Raw genomic sequence first — 22,237 nt, 5'->3', positions numbered from 1 at the left:
CATTGGTACACTTAGAGAATATCTTGGGGATTTCCCCTACTTTTAGCAGCCCGAGCTTTCTCATATCACCTCTTTGCTCTCCTAATTGATTTCTTGAGCTTCATCCTCCACTTTCTGTACTCCATTAATGCCTCTGCAGACTTACTCCCCTTATCCTTGTTTAAAGCCTCTCTTTTCCTTCTCATCGTATCCTGAATGTCTCTGGTCATTTATGCTTCTGTGGGTTTGTTACACCTTCCTATTACCCTAGATTGAACATTTGGGCCTGTATTCTCCCCATTTCATCTTTAAACGCCCCGCACTGCTCTTCTGTAGATTTCCACACAAGTAACTTTCCAGTGTGCCTTGGCCAGATCCTGCCTTATTTTGTTAAAATCAACTCTTCCCCCAATCCAAAACCTTTTTTTTGCAACTTGTCTATTTCTTTATCCATAACAAATTTAAATGTAGGAAACTCAGCAGCCAATTTGCACACAGCAAGCTCTCACAGACAATGTGATACTAATCAATCATCTTTATTGCAAGAGCGATAAATACTGATCCCTACCCGTCTTTGAAATACTGCCATGTCACCCTGTTTGGACAGATAGGCCCTTCAGTTTACCATTTCATTCAAAAAGCAGCTCCTCTGGCACTGCAGCTCTCCCTTAGTACTGCACAGGAGTTTCGCCCTAATTTTTATGCTTAGGTTCCTGGAGTGGGATTAGAACTCCCAACCCTTAGGCTCAAGAGTACTACCCATTGAGCTACTGTTGACATACCGTTACAGATTCCCATTTAGAATGATTTATATTCCCATTCAGATTAATTCAGATTCCCTTTTAGATTGATTCAGATTACCATTCAGGTTATTTCAGATTCGAATTTTGATTCATTCAGTTTCACATGCAGATTGATTGTGATTGCCAATTTGATTGAATCACATTTCCATTCAGATTGATTCAGATCCCCATTCAGAAATTTTCAGATTCCCTTTCAGATTGTATATGATGCATTTTCAAAATGATTCAAATGCCCATTTGGATTGATTCAGATTCCCTTTTAGATTAAGATTCCCTTTCAGATTGACACAGATTCCCATTGAGAATGCTTCGGATTCATTTTCAAATTCTACTTAATTAAGTTGATTAACAGATCTACTTCATTAAGTTGAAAACAATGCAATCTTAACCATTTGGCACAGCTGGCTAGCTTTGATTTTAAACAATCTCCATTCCTTCATCTCCTTAACCACAGACAATTTGATTTAAGTAACACACTTAAATGCAGCATTGGTAAAATTTATTCATGTACAAAATAAAATTAGTATAATATCACAGATTGAGAACTTTTGTTAATATGAAGAGTAGATTCCCATTCTGTGAGTCACGTATGTAATCGAAACACAATTGATTTTCTGAGGGATGAGGGGACAATTCAACATGGATATTTCAATTGACCTGTTTTATTCCTGAACTGAAGCAAAACATTGTGCGAAAAGGTGAGGGCGAAGCAGGAATATTTATGTGGTCGATGCTGATTTGAGCCCCATGTTTTTTGCTAGCCTGCTCTGCATGATGCCAGGGCCACTTCTGTACACTTGGATGCCAATCCAGCTTTGGACAAATTCTTTTTCTTCAGCATCTTTCACACTTTGACCCTCTACATGGGACCCTAAGAAGGAAGCAAAGCAAAGAAAAATTCCCATCATTATCACCAAACTTGCAAAAGGCCGACACACGGTGATGGTTATTCCAGCACTCATTTGATGCCAGTTAATCTCCAGGACATTGCTGCGAACAAATAGGCAGAATGTATTTTTCAAAATATCGTGGAAGGGTATTTTTTAAATTGTTTTTTTAAATTATTACAGATTTAAGGACGAGAAAGGCTGGTTAATTAGTCAAAAATCAGCCAACTGGGTAACAGAGCATGTTCACTTTCTGATTGGTTGAAGAGTAGGCGGTGAAGATGGGCGTGTCAGGCAACCAATAGTGAAGGAGTGGTGGACTGGTCACTTGGGAGGTGGGCGTTTGTGTGGTGAAGTCTCCTGGAATATATCCAGCCAAAGTTGGCAACACCTTTACTCAGCATAACCTCCATTTTGGCACAGTGACAGGCGCGCCACGTGACCAGATTTCCAGTGAATTAATTTGACGCATCAAAAACTTCGAGTGTGGATAGTGCTGCTGAGGCTGCATTTATTGACTGACCCTAAAGAATGCTGTATTGGCAAATTAACGAACCGTAAAGGAGTCAGTGAGGTCAATTTTATTCTTTTTTGTCCCTGTTTTAACCAGCAAAAACAAGGGCGCAAAACCCCAGCCTACATTCTGAACACTGGCCACATCAGGGGTTGAGAAAGTTCCTTCCGATAATGGGAGCTAGTTGAATAGTTGCAAAGGTTTTTTGGATCCTGACCAGTTAATAACTGCCGATGGATACGAGGGTGGGGAGTCATTTAAATTTGGGCCGGGGGAGTGGGTGCGAGAGTGTAAGAGGTTCAACTGGGATGGTGGGAAACATACGGCTGGCGCCAGTCTGGAATTTCTATGTTGGAAGCTCAGCTTTGAAACTGTGCAAGCATCGGAAACAGAGAGTTTAACTTCTTTCAGTTAAACCTTTCCCTTATGCTCAAGGAAGCCCATTTAGATGAATGGATGGTGCAGTGGCCCCTATTCCAAATGGGAATGATATCTTGGCAACTGGAGGCTCCTGCTGGCAGGCTGTGGGAATGACCCCAACAATCAATGGGAATTGGAATTAAGGAACAAATGATGGAGTCGGGGGCGGGGAAGAGGTTTTCCGCTCTGAACAGGGAGGGCGGGAAGCGGCTCCAGGACACTTTGTACAGGACAGTGGTGGTGGGGGAAGAGAATGGCCGGGACTCTCCTCTACCCGGCGGGGCGGGGGGTCGCGGCGGGACGGAGTGGCATGAACCACTCCGGCGTCAGGCCTCCCCAAAGGTGCGGAATTCTCCGCACATTAAGGGGCTAGGCCCGCGCAGGAATGGCTCCCGCTCCGCCGGCCAGCACGAACGGCCTTTGGCGCCCCACCAGCCGGGGCTGAAAGGCCTTCGCCAGCCGGCGGAAGTCCGCACATGCACCAGTGCGTCAGCGGCTGCTGACATCATACTGGCACATGCGCAGGGGAGGGGGTCTCTTCCACCCCCGCCATGGTGAAGGCCATGGCGGGGTGGAAGAAAAAGAGTTCCCCCACGGCACAGGGCCGCCCGCCAATCGGTGGGCCCCGATCATGGGCCAGGCCACCGTGGGGGCACCCCCCGGGGCCAGATCGGCCCGTGCCCCCTCAGGATCCCGGCACCCGCCCGTGCCGCCAATCCCACCGGTTCCAGACGTCCTTTGATTCCCACCGGCGGGATTGGCCTGTCAGTGGCGGGACTTCGGCCCATCGCGGGCCAGAGAATCACCGCGGGGGGCCCGCTGGGGTCCTGGGGGGGCACGTGGCGATCTGGCCCCGGGGGGGTGCCCCCACGGTGGCCTGGCCCATGATCGGGCCCCACCAATCGGCGGGCGGCCCTGTGCCGTGGGGGCATTCTTTTTCTTCCACCCCGCCATGGCCTTCACCATGGCGGGGGCGGAAGAGACCCCTGGGGGGTCGGAGAATTCCGCCCAATATTATTGCTCTCTCTCATTCATCCGCAAGCAAATGGGACATTTACGTTTCAGAACTTTTCCTTGACTTTTCTTCCAGTTAGTTGCTGCACCCCCCTCTCTCTGAGGTTATGTGTGACACCTCCCCAGCCCTAGGACAACATTAAAATCATGTTAAGGCACTCAAGGAATTAGGGGACTGAGACTTTGGAAGGCAATGGAGTCCCTTGGCAGCCTTCATGAGGAGCCTCAGACTCACTTGAAAGCCGGTGAAGGTAAGGTGGTGCCAGGCAGGAACGGAATGGTCTGGGGCCTGCAAGTTAATGTGGGGGGAGGGGGGAATTGAACCCCAAACCCACACCAATCTCAACAGCTGAGGCTGGGTTTAAAGTCCTAGCCAATGGCTAACAGCAGTCTCCTTTTGACCTGGTAATCCTCGGGAACTAATTCCTTTAAAAAAAAATGTAGAGTACCCAATTCACTTTTTCCAATTAAGGGGAAATTTAGCATGGACAATCCACCTACCCTGCACATCTTTGGGTTTTGGGTGTGAAACCCACACAGACACGGTGAGAATGTGCAAACTCCACACGGACAGTGCAGACTTTAATGGAAATAAATATTTTGGGCAGAGTCTAAATGAAGCATCCGATTCACTCTTCCCTGATTAACTAGCCACCCAAAAGCAAGTTATACCACCCCTGGATCTGACATTTATTTGCTGCGAAAATCTTCAGACCTGACATTGGTGATCAAAATTCAAAAGATATTCCATTGCGTCCAAGGTTCACATCCTTTACCTCAACCAGCTGTAATCTGATGCCGCTCTCATTGATCAATCTTAAATCAAACTCTTAACCAACCTAGCCTTCCTCTCCCATCACTATAGGCACAGCTACTCACTCCATGTCTTACACTGGGTCTTTAAATATAAATCTGTCTGTACTGTTAGATAAACAATTACATTTTCGTCATACCTTCATTCTAGAAGGATAGTGATTATGTGTCACAATTTAGGGGCCTCGTGCATATTTATTTCCACCTAATCCTCGATAAGTATCAACAGAAATGTTTATGGAAAAGCAATTGTCAGACCTCATCTTTGCCACAACAGCACTGTGATTTGCATTGACACAGTGCTTTTCACGGTCCCAGCAAGTCCCAAAGCCAATGAAGACGGTTTTTGTATTGTAGTCACTGTTGTAATGTAGGAAACACTGCAGCCAATTTGCACACAGTAATCTCCCAAAGGCAGCAATGTGATAATGACCAGTTGACCCCTTACTCTCCTTCAAAGTGTGCCATGGGACCTCTGACATCCACTTGAGAGGGCAGACAGGACCTCTGCTTAACCTCTTATCAGAGGACGTTGCTCCCTCAGTACTTCTCTGATAAAGCCAGTTTAAGAAGTAACTTGACGGAATGAATGCTGAATATGTCTGGCTGAAGTTCACTTCTTACAAATTCTCACACAAATTAAGGGCCCGATTTAAGCAGAAAGTAACCAAAACCGTGGTAGTGAGCGGTAACTGCCACGAACCTACGATGCTCAGTCCAGCAAGGCCATCACCACCATAAAAGGTTAATTGGTCTACTTAATGAGGCCACACAAGCTCCTCGCCACAGATCATGGTCCCGGCAGCTAATTCACTGGGATCATGCTCAGCAGCCCCCTGCCAACAAGGGAACTTAAAACACTTCTGCACAGCCAACCTCACTCATCTCACAACCATGCTGCCGAGATGCCCAGCTTCACGAGTCGGGGATGCTGACCCGGGTAGACTACTCAAAGTGGTAGAGGCACGACGGGATGCCTTGTTCCCCCGAGGGTCTCGGAGGTCAGCCACAGGGTTGGCTAACAATGCCCCCTCTATATCACGCTGGAGAGGTTGGTCCACGACTGACGGGAGAAGACCCAAAGGGGCGGTGGAGTACCGGACATCAGAGTCCTGACTCCCCATGAGGAACAGGCCCTGGAGATCTTGGGGGTGGTGAGGACAGAGCAGTGACCACCGCAGAGATCGGTGCATGCCACAGAGGTGAGGATCCACTGGCCCCTATCCAGATGGCCTGTCAAATGTGAGTTGTTAATGCCATAGAGAGCAACGTAGCCCCCTCCCCCTGTTGTGTTATACTTCTTCGTGTAGCATAAGCTGCTTCCTTGATGTAAGCTTTGACAAAGGAAGGTCCAGACTTTCAATATGTTTATTGAACTATTAACACAGTTCTTAAATGAGTTCGACTCTCTGCTAATCTAACAGTAACTGAGTCTAACAAAATCAGTCTGCTCTAAGCCACGTGCTAGGTGTGATGCTTCTAATCAACCCTGATGTACTCTCTAGATGTCTGTTTGTGGAAAGAGACAGGGCATGTGTGCCCTGTCCTTTTATATGGGTTGTGGAATGCCCCCTTGTGGTAATGCCACCTCTGGGTGGCTTGACTGCTCATTGGTTGTGTCCTATTCTAAGTGTTCATTAGCTGCATGTTTGCATATCCTGACATCTCTGGTGCTCCCTCTAGTGTTTACTTAGTTGTAGTGTATTTACATTAACCCCTTGTGTGTATAAGTGATGCATGTCACTACATTCTACCTTTTTCGTGTTGCATATTTTCTGTACTTTGTTAAAGAAAATTGAACAAAATAGGTAGATAAGTGATGACATGTACAAGTCATGATGACAGTGATGATTATACAATACAAAATAATATGTATGAGTCCAAAGATCATGAATTTATACGGTCGAGCGGCTTTCTTGTGTTGTTATTGAAGTGTCGATGTTGATGTTGTCATTTCCTTGTGAACGCTGTCAGTGTCCCTGTGCTTAAGGAACCAAGAAGTCATCAGGAGGTGTTCAAGTGGTCAAATCACTTCTTGTCTGATTTAGACTCTTTTTTTTCAATGCTTGTGGTACCGATTCTTGATGTCATTGTTCCTGTCTGACCTGGACTGGTGTCTGTGTTTGCGGTATTGATGCCATATGTCAGCTGCCTTGAAAGCTGGTCTGCTTGTTTGTAGTGTAGCATGCGTTATCATGCCATGGTATGTCTGCACACTTGCCATTGTCTTGAGCTGTGCTGTCACAGTGTCCTGCATTGACAGAGTTGTACCATGTCGTACCAGTCGTTGTTCCAGTGTTGTTGGTTTTGTCGTGCTTGTTGTTGACATTGGTGCCTTTAGTACGCTTCTTGTTGTTGTTTTTGTAGGTTTTGTTGTTGTGTTTGTTGCACTCAATGACCATTCCGAGTGTAGAATTCAAGTCCTTCACAAAGTTACTTGTGTCAGTTTCCTTTGTGCCATCTGTTGTTTCATTGAGCGTGCCGTCTCTGATTCCTCGGTGCTCCCCGTCTGGAGTCATGTCCGGTTCACTTGAATCATCTTTGGTTTCTTGATGGTCCTCTTTCGGAGTCATTTCAGGCTCACTTGAATCATCTTTGGTTTCTTGATGCTCCTCATCTGGAGTCAAAATGTTCAAGATTTCATTTTCTTGTGGAGAGACGCGATTGGATGAGGTTTCAATTGACGTGGTCATACTGGACTCACGAATAGTTTCACTTGGATTGTCGAGTGCCTCCGTACATACGAGCTGAGATCTGTCAGTCTCGCCGTGATGTTGCACATCTTGTATGGGAATTGTGATGCCTTTGTCACTTGTCTCACATACAGGGGGTAGACGTGCAGTGTCTTCTTGTTGGTTAGATGAGCTGGGTAGACTGTCAGAGTCTTCTTCTGGTGGCTCAAGTAATCTGGGTAGACCGTCATAGTCTTTCTGTTGGTCACGAGAGCGTGGCAGACTTGCATCGTCTGCTGCTGGTTGCTCAGATAAGGTGGATAGACCTTCATGGTCTTGTTCACGCATGGACTGCGCTTTGGAGTCTTGTGTTGCTCCCATCGTGGAGTCTGTCAACGAGCTCGCTGTGGAGGCTTGTATCACTCTCTCTGTGGAGTCTGGCATCGTTCCTTGTGTGGAGTCGTATAGTTGTCTCGCTGTCGTGCTGATCTGTGCGCTCTCAACGGAGTTGTGTAGTGGTCTCGCTGTGGAGTCTTTCATCGCTTTCTGTGTGGAGCCGGGGACTCTTCGTGGTGCATGGACCACTCTCTGTGTGGAGTCGGGGAATCTTCATGATGCGTGGACCACTCTTCGTGGTGCGTGGACCACTCTTCGTGGTACGTGGAGCGTCAAGCCGCTCTCTGCGGACTTGTACCGCTCTCTCACTCTTGGCGTCAGGTCGCAGCAGAATCCTGTACTCATGGGTCGGGAGGTCATCTATGCTGGGCTGAGGATCCTCAAATCCGAAGAACTCGTCCATGACTGCGTCGGATTCTTCAATGTACAACGCATCTTGTTGCGGTTCGGATTTGTTACAGTACTCGCTACGTCCAATGATGAAATCATCGTCTGAGTCGTAGTCTTCAAGGACCAAATCATCTATTTGAGCGATGCTAACTGCTTGTTGCAGGGTTCTGTGGAGGTTACTTTCAACTACTGGTCGAAGTTCAGACATTGTGTTGTCGTTCGTGGTGAAAGAATTGTGTTTTCTGGCTTTAAAACTCTTCTTCACTATTTTCGGCCATTTCCCCTTTAAGTGGGCATGGTCCGGGGCCTCTGACGTCATGACGTCGTGACGCAAAGCGTAGGAATGGATTGAGCATGCGCAAATCGCTTTTCCTTTACTGTGCGCTCTTTTCACAACTGCGCATGCGCGGCTTCTCGCGCATGCTCAAAACACTGTTTTGCCAGTTCACGTCTTCTGGGGGACTGCGCATGTGCGGACTAGACCGGCTGGATACGCGCCAGATGGCTGCCAATCAAAAGTGCCATTTGCTTCTGTTGCATCCCTACCTCTGCCTCGTGGTGAATATAGGCGCCAGTTTTACCAATTTCTTTTGTGTTTACCTCGCAGTAGTTTTCAAACTTGTCCAGGACTGTCTGGAAGTCTTTTTTATCCTGCCCTTTGGAGTATTTGAAGGAGTTGCAGATCTCTGTTGCATGCAATGGTGAGTTGAAGCGCTATCTTTTAGCATCGGCCACTCCATTTAGGTCGGCTGCTTCTAGGTAAAGCTGAAATCTCTGCTTGAATACACGCCAGTTGGCACTAAGATTGCCGTGGTACCTGAGTTGCTGAGGAACTGGAATCTCGATCATCTTGCCTGGGTGCAATTGCTGGTTATCACGCAGCTTGCTGAGTTGAACTAAATAGATTGAACAGGCACTATTGGTGCCATGTTGTGTTATGTACTCTAGGATAACACAAGCTGCAACTCGGTGCAGCTTTGACCAAAAGATACTCCAGACGTTGAAGTAAGTTCAATGTGATTTATTGAACCATGAGCACAGTTCTCTATGAGTTCGACTCTCCTGCTAATCTAACTGAAGTAACTCAGTCTAACTAAACCAGTCCGCTCTAAGCCACGTGCTGGGGTGTGATGCTTCTGATCATGACATCTCCGGTACTCCCTCTAGTGTTTACTTAGTTGTAGTGTATTTACATCAAACCCTTGTGTATATAAGTGATGCATATCACCACAGCCCCCACTGACCACATACCCATTCTCCCACAGCACCTGCAGCCGACAGCGGCAGCACATCGGGGTGGCCCTCCCCCACCTCCCAAGGGAACACCTCAGATGAGAGCTCCGAGGATGCCACCATTATCATGGCACAGCTGACATACCCTCCCACCACCTCCTGCGGCACATGCTCTCCGTCATCTGTTTGAAAGACCAGCAACGCTTGTACACCTGGGGCTGTTGCAGGCCTCCCCCTCCCTGGCCTAATGGGCAGCCGATCCTCAGGGTGTGGAGCAGAGACCTGCACATGCGCTGCCGTCTCCAGTCTCTGTTGCCGCTGCTGCCGTCGCCATCTCCGGCATTTGGCTGCCTGGTCAGCCAGCAGCAACACAAGGACAAGTTCTGTGGGGTCCAAGATATCGTCCGTCCCGTACAATATCTGTAAGGAACTGATGAAGGTGTGAGATTGATAGCCAGCAGTGTCTTCCACCCTTCGAACCTCCAGCCCTCCCATTACCCCTCCCTCTCCAAACCGATCCACCCAACCCATGCACCTCCGGCCGCAACAGGGGGACCCATGCTCACCAGACCCCAGACCCTGTACCCCAGAAACCTGCACGTAACTTAACCTGGACTAGGCGCTGGTTTCCTCTCAGTGCACACACCCACACTCTGATTGCAGAAATGTCCCCGGTGCAAATGGAGGGACTCTTAAGGCCAGGACCTACCGCGGGAGATTCGGCAGCACAGCCAAAAGTCCATAGTCTTTAGTCAGGATTGGATGATCTCGGGGGAGGACAGGGCTATAAAATTCCACCCACAGACTGTCTGGAGTACTGCCCCCACCTCCTTCCCCAGTTTCACACAGGCAGCTACAGTGTCCCCAATGCCTCTCAAGACCAACTAGGAAATTCCAGTTAACATCCAGCAATAGGTCTTAATAGGCCTTTAACAAGGTCAATTGGCCGCTCACAAGCAGGTAGCTGTGCTGCTCCTCCCCCTTCAATGCCACCATCAGGAAAATGGCCAGAGGGTGGGATGGAGTTGGGGAAATAGCACTCCAGCTCACGGCATGAACTTATGTCCCCGCTCACCTCAGCACAGGCTCTAGGAGGGCCTAAAAATTCAGCCCCTCATTTTTTGGCCGCCTTGTTCACAATAACGTTGATCACGAGTTAATGAGTTGTCAAGAACAATTTACAGGACTAGAGACCTATGCATTTTTGAGCTTTTCCTCACAAGACCTGGCATGGATGATGATTACAATTCTCTACCCAGAGGAAAAGCAGGTTAATTTTGTTTGTTTTTCTCTGTGGCTACTGCTTAGACAGTAAGTGTGATGAGACCTGATTGAACACAATAAACTATTTAGTCACAACCATATTTGGCGTCAGATCTAAATTCTGCTTACTTTTGATCTAACATAGTAAATCAGGATTGATGGTATATTGTACATTGACTATAACTTATATTTATATAGCACTTTTAATGTAAAATATCCCAAATCACTCCACTGGAGTGTTATCATATATCATTTGACACAGTCACAAAAGGAGGCCTGGAATCTCCTCCCTAATCTTTTCCACCTCTCATTCTCTCTTTCCTTTACGACTCTCCTTAAAGACTACTTCAGTGACCAACTTTTGACCACCTGTCCTAATGTTTCCTTTGTTAACTCAGTGCCAATTTTCCTTAATGGAGTGAAGAGCCTTGGGAAGTTTTACTACGTTAAAGACGCTTCTTAAATGCACGTTGACAGTGGTGTTGTCTCCCAAGCTCACAAATGAGAATGGCAGGGCAGCACGGTGGCGCAGTGGTTAGAACTGCTGCCTCACGGCGCCGAGGTCCCAGGTTCGATCCCGGCTCTGGGTCACTGTCTGTGGAGTTTGCACATTCTCCCCATGTCTGCGTGGGTTTCGCCCCCACATCCCAAAACTGTGCAGGGTAGATGGATTGGCTGCGCTAAATTGCCCTTTAATTAGAAAAAATGAATTGGGTACTCTAAATTTAAAAAAATAAATAAATAAGAATAAGAATGAGAATGGCCACTTGGGCAAAGTGGCAGAAGGCTGCTAGTCGTGTGGAACTGTTTCTCATCAAACTAGCCCCTTCGGGGGTAGGGATGGAGTGGAGGGTAAATTGAAAAAGAGGGGCACTGATGGATGAATGAACAGAAAGAGCATGTGTAGAAGATGGCATGGAGACATACTGCCTGAGATCTGAGCGTGTAGAGCGGTTAGTTCCTTTTCACCTTCAACAAATCGTCTTCGTCCCAGTCCATGGGTTCGGGAGATCATACAGTCCACATAGATGTCCCAGAAGATCTGTGCCAGGACCCAGAAGAGAGCAGCATGTTTGGCCTCATCTGATGACTTAAGGTAGATCATGAAATCCCAGAAGCCTCTTACGGTGTCTGCTATTCGGGGCTTCCTCATCTCAAGGAGAAGGCCAGAGGAGGATTCCCAACACAGAGGGTCCGCTCGACCCAGAGCCAGGGGATCAATCAGTCCATGGCATGAGTATAGGGGTGGGAACAGCAATTCCACCAGAAACAGTGCACAAATAAAACTGTGGTTGCTCATCAGCCTCCTTATACTTGTAGGGCCCATTTTCCTCATTCTGTAAAAGAAATAGAGATATCAGAGTTTGATCTAAGGGGAATGAGTAAATTGTTCAACATTGCTTATCCATGGACTGACATTACACCTTTTATACTGGGAACACTACCCTTCCCTTCCTTCATGAATATTATTTTTGAAAGCTCTGCGCTCCTCCAATTCTGGTCTCTTGCATTTTCCTTCACTCTGTGCCTTCAGCTGCTGAGATGATAAATTCTAGAAATTATTTTCACACCTCTCATTCTTACTTTATGACAATCCCTAAAATGAACCCTGTTATATTATATTCTCTATTCTGCTTTACCTGGATGGCCCGGATGCGTAGTGTTGAATAAAAGAACACAAAACTTTGTTAACAAACAAAACCATAAATTTATTATGCTACTAACTAAGATTTGTTCACATTCCTGAAGCAGGTTATTATATAAAACTATGTTGTCTCTAATTTACAGAACTCGCAAGTATACAACTGCTCTCTAGCTCTCTCCTAACTCTTAACTCCTAATCATCTGATCATCTTCTAATCCCAGAATCCCCTGGTCACATGAGTTTTATATGAATGATCTGTGGTTCCCTTTCGTGGTAAGAAGTATGATCATTAACTTGTTAACTCTTTACATCCCAGTCAATACACATATCATTACATTCCCCTTTTTTTCAAAGATGTTTGGAGATTTCTACAAACATATATAGAGTAAGAAGCATTGTATGTTGTTTACATGTAATTTAGTACTGAAATTGTTCAGTAGTTAACAATTTTTAAAAACTTTTTACAGTCCACAAATTGAGTCTGTACTCAGTATTCATCCTGGTAGTGTTGAAGTACCAACAAGTCACCAATCCAAATCAATCAGGGCCGGGATTCTCCCCTACCCGGTGGGGCAGGGGTCCCGGCGGGACAGAGTGGCATGAACCACTCCGGCGTCAGGCCTCCCCAAAGGTGTGGAATTCTCTGCACCTTTAGGGGCTAGGCCCACGCCGGAGTGGTTCCCGCTCCGCCAGCCGGCGCGAACGGCCTTTGGCACCCCAGCAGCTGGGGCCGAAAGGCCTTCGCCGACCGGCGGAAGTTCGCGCATGAGCCGGAGCATCAGCGACTGCTGATGTCATACCGGCGCATGCGCAGTGGAGGGGGCGGAAGAAAAAGAGTGCCCCCACGGCGAGGCCCGCCAGCCGATTGGTGGGCCCCAATCGCGGGCCAGGCCATCATGGGGGCACCCTCCGGGGTCAGATCGTCCCCCAGGACCCTGGAGCCCGCCCGCGCCGCCAATTCCGCCGGTACCAGAGGTGGTTTAAACCACGCCGGCGGGAAAGGCCTGTCAGCGGCGGGACTTCGGCCCATCGCGGGCCGGAGAATCCGAATCTCGGGGGGCGGAGAATTCGGGACACGACGTGTCTGGTCTGGTCTTTTTTCTGTGTTTGTGGTGTCGATTTTGTGTGTCCTTTGCCCTCAAAACCGGTTTGCTTTTATGTCTTTGAACAAATGCAAACTCATTAAATTCGTTGGCATGACTTCTTTTTTGCCTGAACAAGGTCCTGTTCTTCCTAGCATTGGTGTCATCATGCATGAATTTTGTATTGTCTACACACACACTTGTTTGTTCGACCTCGACCTATAGCTGTGTTTCACCCACTGTCCTGCAGTCCCTTGCTCGATTTCCATCTGGATTTCTTTCTATACTGTATGGTCTGTCAAGTGTGACTGCGAGTTTCAACCCTTTTTTGCCATTGCATTGGACTGTGCTGTTTAGTTGTCCTTCGGTTTCAGAGTTGTACCGTTGTGTGCAGTCAGTTTCATAGTTGCATTTTGTGTGTTCAGGATCTGTTCCTTCTGGATTGTTTGATTCATTTTCAAACATTTTAGATTCAGTGTCCTTTGTATTATCTGATGTTTTACTGCACTTTATGATCTCAGGTTCATGTGGATGATCTGATGCATCGTTGAGCTTTGTGATATCAATCCCTTCTGGATGATCTGATTTATCTTTGATCCCTTGGTGTTCCTCTTCTGGAGTCAAATTCTCCAAGATGTTATTTTCTTGCAGTTGTTCATAATTTATGTGTTCTCAATTGATTCATTCATTGATTCTGATTGTTATGTTTTGTTGTACAGTCCAGCTAAGATCTGTCAGTTTTGCTTTGGTCCTGCACAGCTTGTATGTTACTTGTGATCACTTTGTCACTATTCGCAAATACAGTGGATAGACCGTCATAGTCTTCTTCTGGCTCAGGAACTAAACTAGATAGACTGCCATAGTCTCCTTTTTGTTGATCAAATGCGCTAGATAGACCTCCATAGTCTTCTTCTTTCATTGTTCCCTCTCTGGAGTCTTCCATTTCTGGTTTTTCATTTGTCAGGTTACTGCTATCCGATGTATCAATGGTATGCAAGTCCATCAATGTATTGGATTCATCTACCATTAGCAGAGTGCTATTTAGATTTTCAATCTTGTCACTAACAGAATAATCATCGTACCTGAATATCTCTACCATATCTGAGTAATATTCTTCAATGTAGGATTTATCTTCTTTAGTTTTAGATTTGTTGACATTTTCTTCTTGTTGCATGCTGCAAACATTTTGTTCCATGGTGCTTCAAAAGTCTTCTTCAGCTGTTTGTTCAAATTCAGGCAATGTTCTGCCCTGCGAGGTAAAAAAGCATCTGTTCTGTGCCTTTAAAACTTGTTTTCTCGATTTCGGGGCAGTTTTTCTTTAAGTGAGTGCGTCCACAATGTTCTGACATCATCAGGTCTGTGACGTCATGCGTAAACATGCATTGCACATGCGCAAATTGATCCTCATCCGGAGTGGGCTCTTTTTTCAAGTGCACATGCGCAGTCTTCTGCTCATGCGCAGAACGGTATTCTTCCGGATCGCGTCGTTTTTCAATATGCAAACTGGTCCTGCACAGGCGCAGAACATTCAAATTCTGAATCGCACATTTTTTCTTTAACTGCGCATGTCTGAAATGTCCGACTTCTTGCGTGTTGCGACACGCCGATCGGAGAATCACGGGCTGCTGTTTTCCCCGGCGACCCGAGATTCTCCGACCCAGATGGGCTGAGCGGCCTGCAGTTCCCGACTGGTTCACGCCGGCGGCAACCACACCTGGTCGTTGCCGGCGTGAACATGGCGCCAAAAGCTGGTTTGTGGCTTGTGGGGGGCGGAGAGGGGAGTGAGCACCACGACCGTGCTCGGGAGGGGACTGGCCCACGATTGGTGCCCACTGATTGTCGGGCCGGTGTCTCAAAGGGACACACTCTTTCCCCTCCGCTGCCCCGCAAGATCAAGCCGCCACGCCTTGCGGGGCAGCGGAGGAGAAGACGGCAATCGCACATGCGCGGGTTGGCGCCGGCCATCCTGCGCATGCGCGGCTGACGTCATTAGGCGCGCCGGCAGCGTCATTCTCCGGGTTTCACGACGGCGTCGGGCCTTGCGGAGAATTCCGCCCATAGCTTTTGTATTCTATCCTTCACCACCTGGATATTTGAGTTTTGAGCTAGTGCCCGGCTAGCTCAGTCGGTAGAGCACAAGACTCTTAATCTCAGGGTCGTGGGTTCGAGCCCCACGTTTAGCAGTCACATATTTACAGGGCGGCATGGTTGCACAGTGATCAGCACTGTTGCTTCACAGTGCCAGGAACCCAGGTTCAATTCCCGGCTTGGGTCACTGTCTGTGCGGAGTCCACGTTCTCACCGTGCCTGTGTGGTTTTCCTCCCACAAGTCCTGAAAGATGTGCTTGTTTAGCGAATTGGACATTCTGAATTTTCCCGCTCTGTACCCAAACAGGCACCAGAATGTGGCGACGAGGGGATTTTCTCAGCAACTTCATTGCAGTGTTAATGTAAGCCTGCTTGTGACATTGATAAAGAGTATTATTATTATGCATCAGCCACTTCAGATTAAACACGTCTCAAGTAGAGAGAAAGTGAGACAAGTTAAAGTTAGTGAAAGGGAAATTTGGAAACAGCACGTCTTCACGCACAGGAGTGAACAACGCGTGGAATGGACTCTAGGCAGCGTCACAGAGGCAGAAGGAAAAAGTTTAAGACTGGGACACTGTGTGTGGGAGAGTAATGGATGGGTGAATTGAAAGGGCCAAATGGCGGTTATCATCCATGTTTAATCTTGTGAACCTCTTTAATTTAAATATTCTGGTGGTAAATTATGGAAACCTCCTTAACCACACAACACTAATACCACCTTTGAAATGCAGATAAAGCAATGATAAACATTTCCCTATTATTGGTTAGGTAGATTGGCCTCGCTAAATTGCCCTTAGTATCCAAAAAGATAAGGTGGGTTAGGGGAAGTGGTGGGCAATTGGGCCCAGGTAGGGTGTGAGGGAAAAGCAGTTTTGATTCATGGGGCAGTAGCGCCAGTACTAGGGAAAGAGAGAACTGTTCCATTGTGGTGGATTGGGATAAAACATACGAGAGCTGTGGATCGGATTTAAATGAAATGAGAGGGTGAAAGGAAATTTAGAAATCTAAAGATTTATGAATGATGATGCAGTACAGTGACTTGAGTAAAGAAAAGCCAAGTGGGGCAGGAAAAGACAAGCAGCAGGATTCTCTGTTTCACAGTAAGCGTTGACACCAGGACAGAATTGGTGGTGTCCTACGACAGCAAAATTGGCACCATTCCCAGAGCAATTCAATAACCGTAAATGGGGCAGCACCGGCACCACGTGGAACACAATCGATTCCAATGGAAAACGGTGTCCGATTCGTCAGAGTTGGGATTGACACTCGAGAGGCTGACAAGCTGCAGCTGCACATAAGCATACCAGACCCCACACACACTCACCCCAGCCAACAAGATGGCAGCAAGAAGAGTGGCACCTCGATTCACTGATACTGAACTTGAGGCCCTGCTGGACACAGTGGAGGAGAGGCAAGCCACCCTGTACCCCGGGGTGGGAAGGAGGGTGTCACCTGCCGGCGTACATCGGGCCCAAGCACAGGTGGGAGAGGTCGTAAGCGCTGTGGGCAACACCCCCAGGACCTGTCAGCAGTGCCATAAAACTGCACGATCTCCACAGGGCGGCCAGGGTGATTAGGCAGCACTGTGCCCCTGGCACTAACCCCCGACCCACCCATCCTCCACCTAGAAGGCGACCGGACCCCCACCCTGCACCACGTGCCAGCACCCATACCGGCCGCCATGGCCGGGTACCCTGGCCATGAAGGCCACTAACTACCCACCCCCTGTGCTGCATGCGTCTGACTGTGTAACGCTGTGCGTTTTCTGTCTCCCCATCCCCCCTCCCCCTCCAGAAAAAGGTAGTCCACAACCGCTGGGCGAGGGAAAAGACTGAAAGGAGGACCAGCGCAGCGGGCAATGGCTCTGATCGGTGGGCCCAGAGACAGGACAGTTTGCGAGGCAGAGGTCAGCATTGAGGGAGCAAGTGAGACCCTACTGATTTGCTGTTCCTCATGGCTTGTGTGTCTCCACCCCACCCCCACCACCTCACACAACCCTTCCTCCACCCCCACCACCCCTACACAACCCTCCCTACACCCCCACCACCCCACACAACCCTCCCGCCACCCCAACACCCCACACAACCCTCCCTCCACCCCCAACTCCACCACCCTCCCCGACACAACCCTCCCTCCACCCCACACAACCCTCCCTCCACCCCCACCACCCCTACACAACCCTCCCTACACCCCCACCACCCCACACAACCCTCCCTACACCCCCACCACCCCACACAACCCTCCCTCCACACCCAACTCCACCACCCTCCCCGACACAACCCTCCCTCCACCCCACACAACCCTCCCTCCACCCCCACCACCCCTACACAACCCTCCCTCCACCCCCACCACCCCTACACAACCCTCCCTACACCCCCACCACCCCACACAACCCTCCCTCCACCCCAACTCCACCACCCTCCCCGACACAACCCTCCCTCCACCCCACACAACCCTCCCTCCACTCCCACCACCCCACACAACCCTCCCTCCACCCCACACAACCCTCCCTCCACTCCCACCACCACCACCCCATGTCATGATATGCAAACATGCAACCAATGAGCACTCAGAATAGGACATAACGAATGGGCAGTCAGGACACTCAGAGGTGGCATCACCACAAGGGGGCATGACATAAACATTATAAAAGGGATGAGGCACTCACACCCTGCTTCTTTCCACAGACAGACATCTAGAGAGTTAGACAGCGTTGCTCAGCAGCATCACCCCAGCACGTGGCTTAGAGCAAGCTGGTACAGTTAGACTGAGTTACTACAGTTAGATTAGCAGAGAGTCAAACTTATTTGAGAACTGTGTTAATAGTTCAATAAACACGTTGAACTTATTTCCGAGTCTGGAGCCTCCTTTAGTTAAGACTGCATCAAGTAGCAGCCTGTGTTATCCGATGATGTGAAGATGCCGGTGTTGGACTGGGGTGAGCACAGTAAGAAGTCTTACAACACCAGGTTAAAGTCCAACATGTTTGTTTCAAACACTAGCTTTCGGAGCACTGCTCCTTCAACAAACATGTTGGACTTTAACCTGGTGTTGTAAGACTTCTTACTGTGTTATCCGAAGCAGCATAACACAACATGATACCAGGAGTGACTGTTCAATCTATTTAGTTCAACTCAGCAAGATCCGTATCAACCAGCCACTGAATACAAGCACAATGGATAAGATTCAGGCTCCTCATCAGCTCAGGACCACCGGCAATCTTAGTGCCAACTAGCGATCATTCAAGCAGAAATTTCAACTATACGTGGAAGCATCCGACCTCAATGGCACGACTGATGCTCGGAAGATAGCTCTTCTACTCACCACTGCGGGTGACCATGCGATAGAGAACTTCAACTCCTTTCACTTTTCCGAAGGGCAGGACAAAACAAAGTACCAAACCATCCTGGACAAATTCGACAGCTACTGCGAGGTGGACACCAACAAAATCTTTGAGCGCTACATCATCAAGCACAGGATGCAAGGTAAAGACAAATCCTTCAACTCCTATCTAACTAACCTTAGACTGCATGCGCGATCCTGCAACTTCGGTGATATCACTGACTCCATGATCAGAGACCAAATCGTTTTTGGAGTCCACTCTGATCCTCTGCGAGAGCAATTATTGAAAATCAAGCACATGACCTGCCAGTCGCGATTGAAACGTGTACTGTGCATGAGCACTCTAAAAATCGCTATTCACAGTACAAAACGACAGAAAGTGATAAACAAGCCTCCCACGAGGTGGAGAGTGTTCAGGCCATTTCCCGGATGCAGCGCCTCAACATTGACGAAAGCGGGCAATTCATGTGCTCTTCCCGGGGCCCGACGCATGCGCAATGCGTTGGGAACACCAAACGGCTGAAAACTGCACTGCGCATGTGCAGACGTCTGATAATCGCGCATGTGCAACGATGCACTGAGCATCATGACTCCGACGTCATGACGTGTGCGAACTGCGGCACCGCCCATTTTTTAAAAAACTGCCCTGAAAGAGGCAAACGCTGTGTAAACTGTGGGAAACCAACCCACTACGCAGCCCTGTGCAGATCTGCACCACCAGTCAGGAGCCAGTGCTCCCAATTCCGACAGCGGCGCATCAGGCGTTTGCAACACCGAATGCATGACTCTGATCCAGGCAGCGCGACGGATCCAGATGATGAATACCTGGACAACATTTACCGAGTTGCCATTATTACGAAGTGCGAATACACAACACCAGACACATCGCAAGTCCAATCAATCCTGGCCGTGGATTCCGAGGACGAATGGCATGCAGTGATAAAAGTCAACCACTGCCCCATCCAGTTCAAATTGGACACAGGTGCCTCCGCCAACCTGATTTCGCAAGTGGACTTCAAGAGAATCAAGAATCCCCCCCTACCATCCTTCCAGTTGCCTGCAATATCCTGGACTACAATGGAAACGCAATCAAGGCACTCGGATCCTGCCATCTGCAGGTGTCCAGCCGACACACACAAGCAAGATTACGCTTCAAGATTGTAAAACCAGACAGGGCGTCCCTGCTAGGTGCGCACGCCTGCAAGCAACTGAACCTCATTCAAAGGGCCTGCACCACGACGCCGACCCATTCGGATCTTCAGGCCAGCATCGATGACATCCTAACCCAGTACCCAGATGTATTTAGGGGGATGGGCACGCTGCCGTACGAGTATTAGATTCTACTGCGGTCTGATGCCAAGTCAGTGGTCCACGCACCACGACATGTCCCTGCTCCACTGAGAGAGCGCCTGAAGGCAGAGCTCACGAGTCTACAACAAAAAGGCATCATCTCCAAGGTCACTGAACCAACCGACTGGGTCAGCTTGATGGTGTGCATAAAGAAGCCTTCAGGGGACCTACGCATGTGTATTGACCCCAAGGATCTAAACAAAAACATTATGCGGGAACATTACCCCATCCCGAAAAGGGAAGAAATGGCACACGCGTGCTTCTTCACAAAATTGGATGCATCCCAAGGATTTTGGCAAATCCAACTTGAAGAATCTAGCAGAAGGCTCTGCACCTTCAACACACCTTTTGGCAGGTTCTGCTACAACCAAATGCCATTTGGCATCATCTCGGCATCAGAGATTTTCCATCGCATCATGGAACAGGTAATGGAGGGAATAGAAGGGGTTCGTGTCTACGTTGACGATATCATAATCTGGTCTACAACCCCAGAGGAACATGTGTCGCGACTCAAGAAAGTATTTCTGATGCAAACATGAACATGGCCTCAAGCTAAACAGGTCCAAGTGCTGTTTTGGGACATCCACGCTGAAGTTCCTGGGCGATCAGATTTTGCGACAGTGTGCACCCAGGCACAGACAAAATTAAAGCCACAAGGCAATGAAAGTCCCCGAGGACAAGAAGGCAGGACTGTGCTTCCTGGGAATAGTCAATTTCATAGATCATAGAATTTACAGTGCAGAAGGAGGCCATTCGGCCCATCGAGTCTGCACCGGCTCTTGGAAAGAGCACCCTACCCCACCCTATCCCCATAACCCAGTAACCCCACCCAACACTAAGGGCAATTTTGGGCACTAAGGGCAATTTATCATGGCCAATCCACCTAACCTGCACATCTTTGGACTGTGGGAGGAAACCGGAGCACCCGGAGGAAACCCACGCAGACACGGGGAGGATGTGCAGACTCCGCACAGACAGTGACCCAAGCCGGTATCGAACCTGGGACCCTGGAGCTGTGAAGCAATTGTGCTATCCACAATGCTATCGTGCCTACCGTGCCTTGGCAAGTTCATCCTGAATTTGGCCACACACACCACGGCCCTACGCAACCTGGTGAAAAAATCAACAGCCTTTGAGTGGAAGGCGGAGCACCGAACAGAGTGGCTGAAGCTTAAAGCCAAGCTCGCCACTGCACCCGTCCTTGCATTCTTTGACCAAGACCGAGAGACCAAGATATCCACAGATACGAGTCAGGATGGCATTGGGCCGGTGTTGCTTCAAAGAGACGGCATGTCACCCTGGGTACCAGTACCATACACGTTACGGGCAATGACACCCACTGAGACCAGATATGCGCAGATTGAGAAGTGTTTTGGTCTTCTCACCGGCATGCTCAAATTTCATGATTATGTCTACGGCTTGCCAACATTTACTGTTGAGACGGATCATAGGCCTCTCGTCCACATCATCCAAAAGGACATGAATGACATGACGCCTCGTTTGCAGAGAATTCTGCTCAAACTCCGGAGGTATGATTTCAATTTGGTGTACACCCCTGGCAAGGAGCTCATCATCGCCGATGCATTGTCCCGCTCCGTCAACTCACCCACTGAGCCACTGGAGATCATCCAGCACATTGAATTGCAGGTACCAACTGTGTGCAAGCACTCTCCCGGCAACAGATGAGAAGATCATTCTCATCCGAGAAGAGACGGCCAAAGACCCCCTGTTGCAGCGACTCATCCACAACCTCAGCAATGGCTGGCAGAAAGGGCAATGCCCTCAATTCTACAACGTCAAGGATGACCTGACGCTGATCGACGGCATCCTGCTCAAGCTGGACAGGATCGTCATCCCACTACGTCTCCAGAGCATGGTGCTGCAGCAGATTCATGAGGGATACCTGGGCGTAGAAAAGTGCAGACACAGGACCCGGCAAGCTGTCTACTGGCCCGGCATCAACCAGGACATCACGGACATGGTCCTGAACTGCGAAACCTGTCAGAGGTTCCAACCAGCACAGAGCAAGGAGACGCTCCAACCACATGACCGAGAGACCTCTCCGTGGTCCAAGGTTGGCATTGACCTATTCCACACGAATGGTCGCAACTGTATATTAATCATCGATTATTTTTCGAACTACACTGAGGTGCTGAAGCTGCCAGACCTCACCTCATGGACTGTCATCAAAGCGTGTAAAGAGACATTCCCACGGCATGGCATCCCGAACACTGTCATGAGCGACAATGGCCTGTGTTTCCACAGTCGGGAATGGTCCACATTTGCCAAGAGCTACAATTTCAGGCATGTCACCTCCAGTCTGCACTATCCGCAGTCCAATGG

The 22,237-nt window shown here is 48.7% G+C and overlaps 1 protein-coding gene and 1 non-coding gene across 3 annotated transcripts in view; one reads left to right on the top strand and one right to left on the bottom strand.

The window, feature by feature from the left end:
• Positions 1 to 859: 859 nt before the first annotated feature.
• Positions 860 to 22,237, bottom strand: part of LOC119962409 (protein FAM237A-like) — a 42,829-nt gene continuing 21,451 nt past the window's right edge. For both annotated transcript variants that reach the window (XM_038790367.1, XM_038790368.1), the window contains 2 exons: positions 11,312 to 11,721; positions 860 to 1,653 (listed from right to left, as the gene is read on the bottom strand). In XM_038790367.1, coding sequence (XP_038646295.1) covers positions 1,502 to 1,653; positions 11,312 to 11,720 — 561 coding nt within the window. In that variant the 5' untranslated portion in view covers position 11,721 and the 3' untranslated portion in view covers positions 860 to 1,501. The remainder of the gene's footprint in view (positions 1,654 to 11,311; positions 11,722 to 22,237) is intronic.
• Positions 15,216 to 15,294, top strand: trnak-cuu. The gene has a single exon. It is a non-coding gene; the product is annotated as a tRNA-Lys (tRNA).

The sequence above is a fragment of the Scyliorhinus canicula genome, chromosome 2 (assembly GCF_902713615.1).
Source record: "Scyliorhinus canicula chromosome 2, sScyCan1.1, whole genome shotgun sequence".
Lineage (NCBI taxonomy): Eukaryota > Metazoa > Chordata > Chondrichthyes > Carcharhiniformes > Scyliorhinidae > Scyliorhinus > Scyliorhinus canicula.
This window is presented reverse-complemented; position numbering and strand designations above follow the sequence as displayed.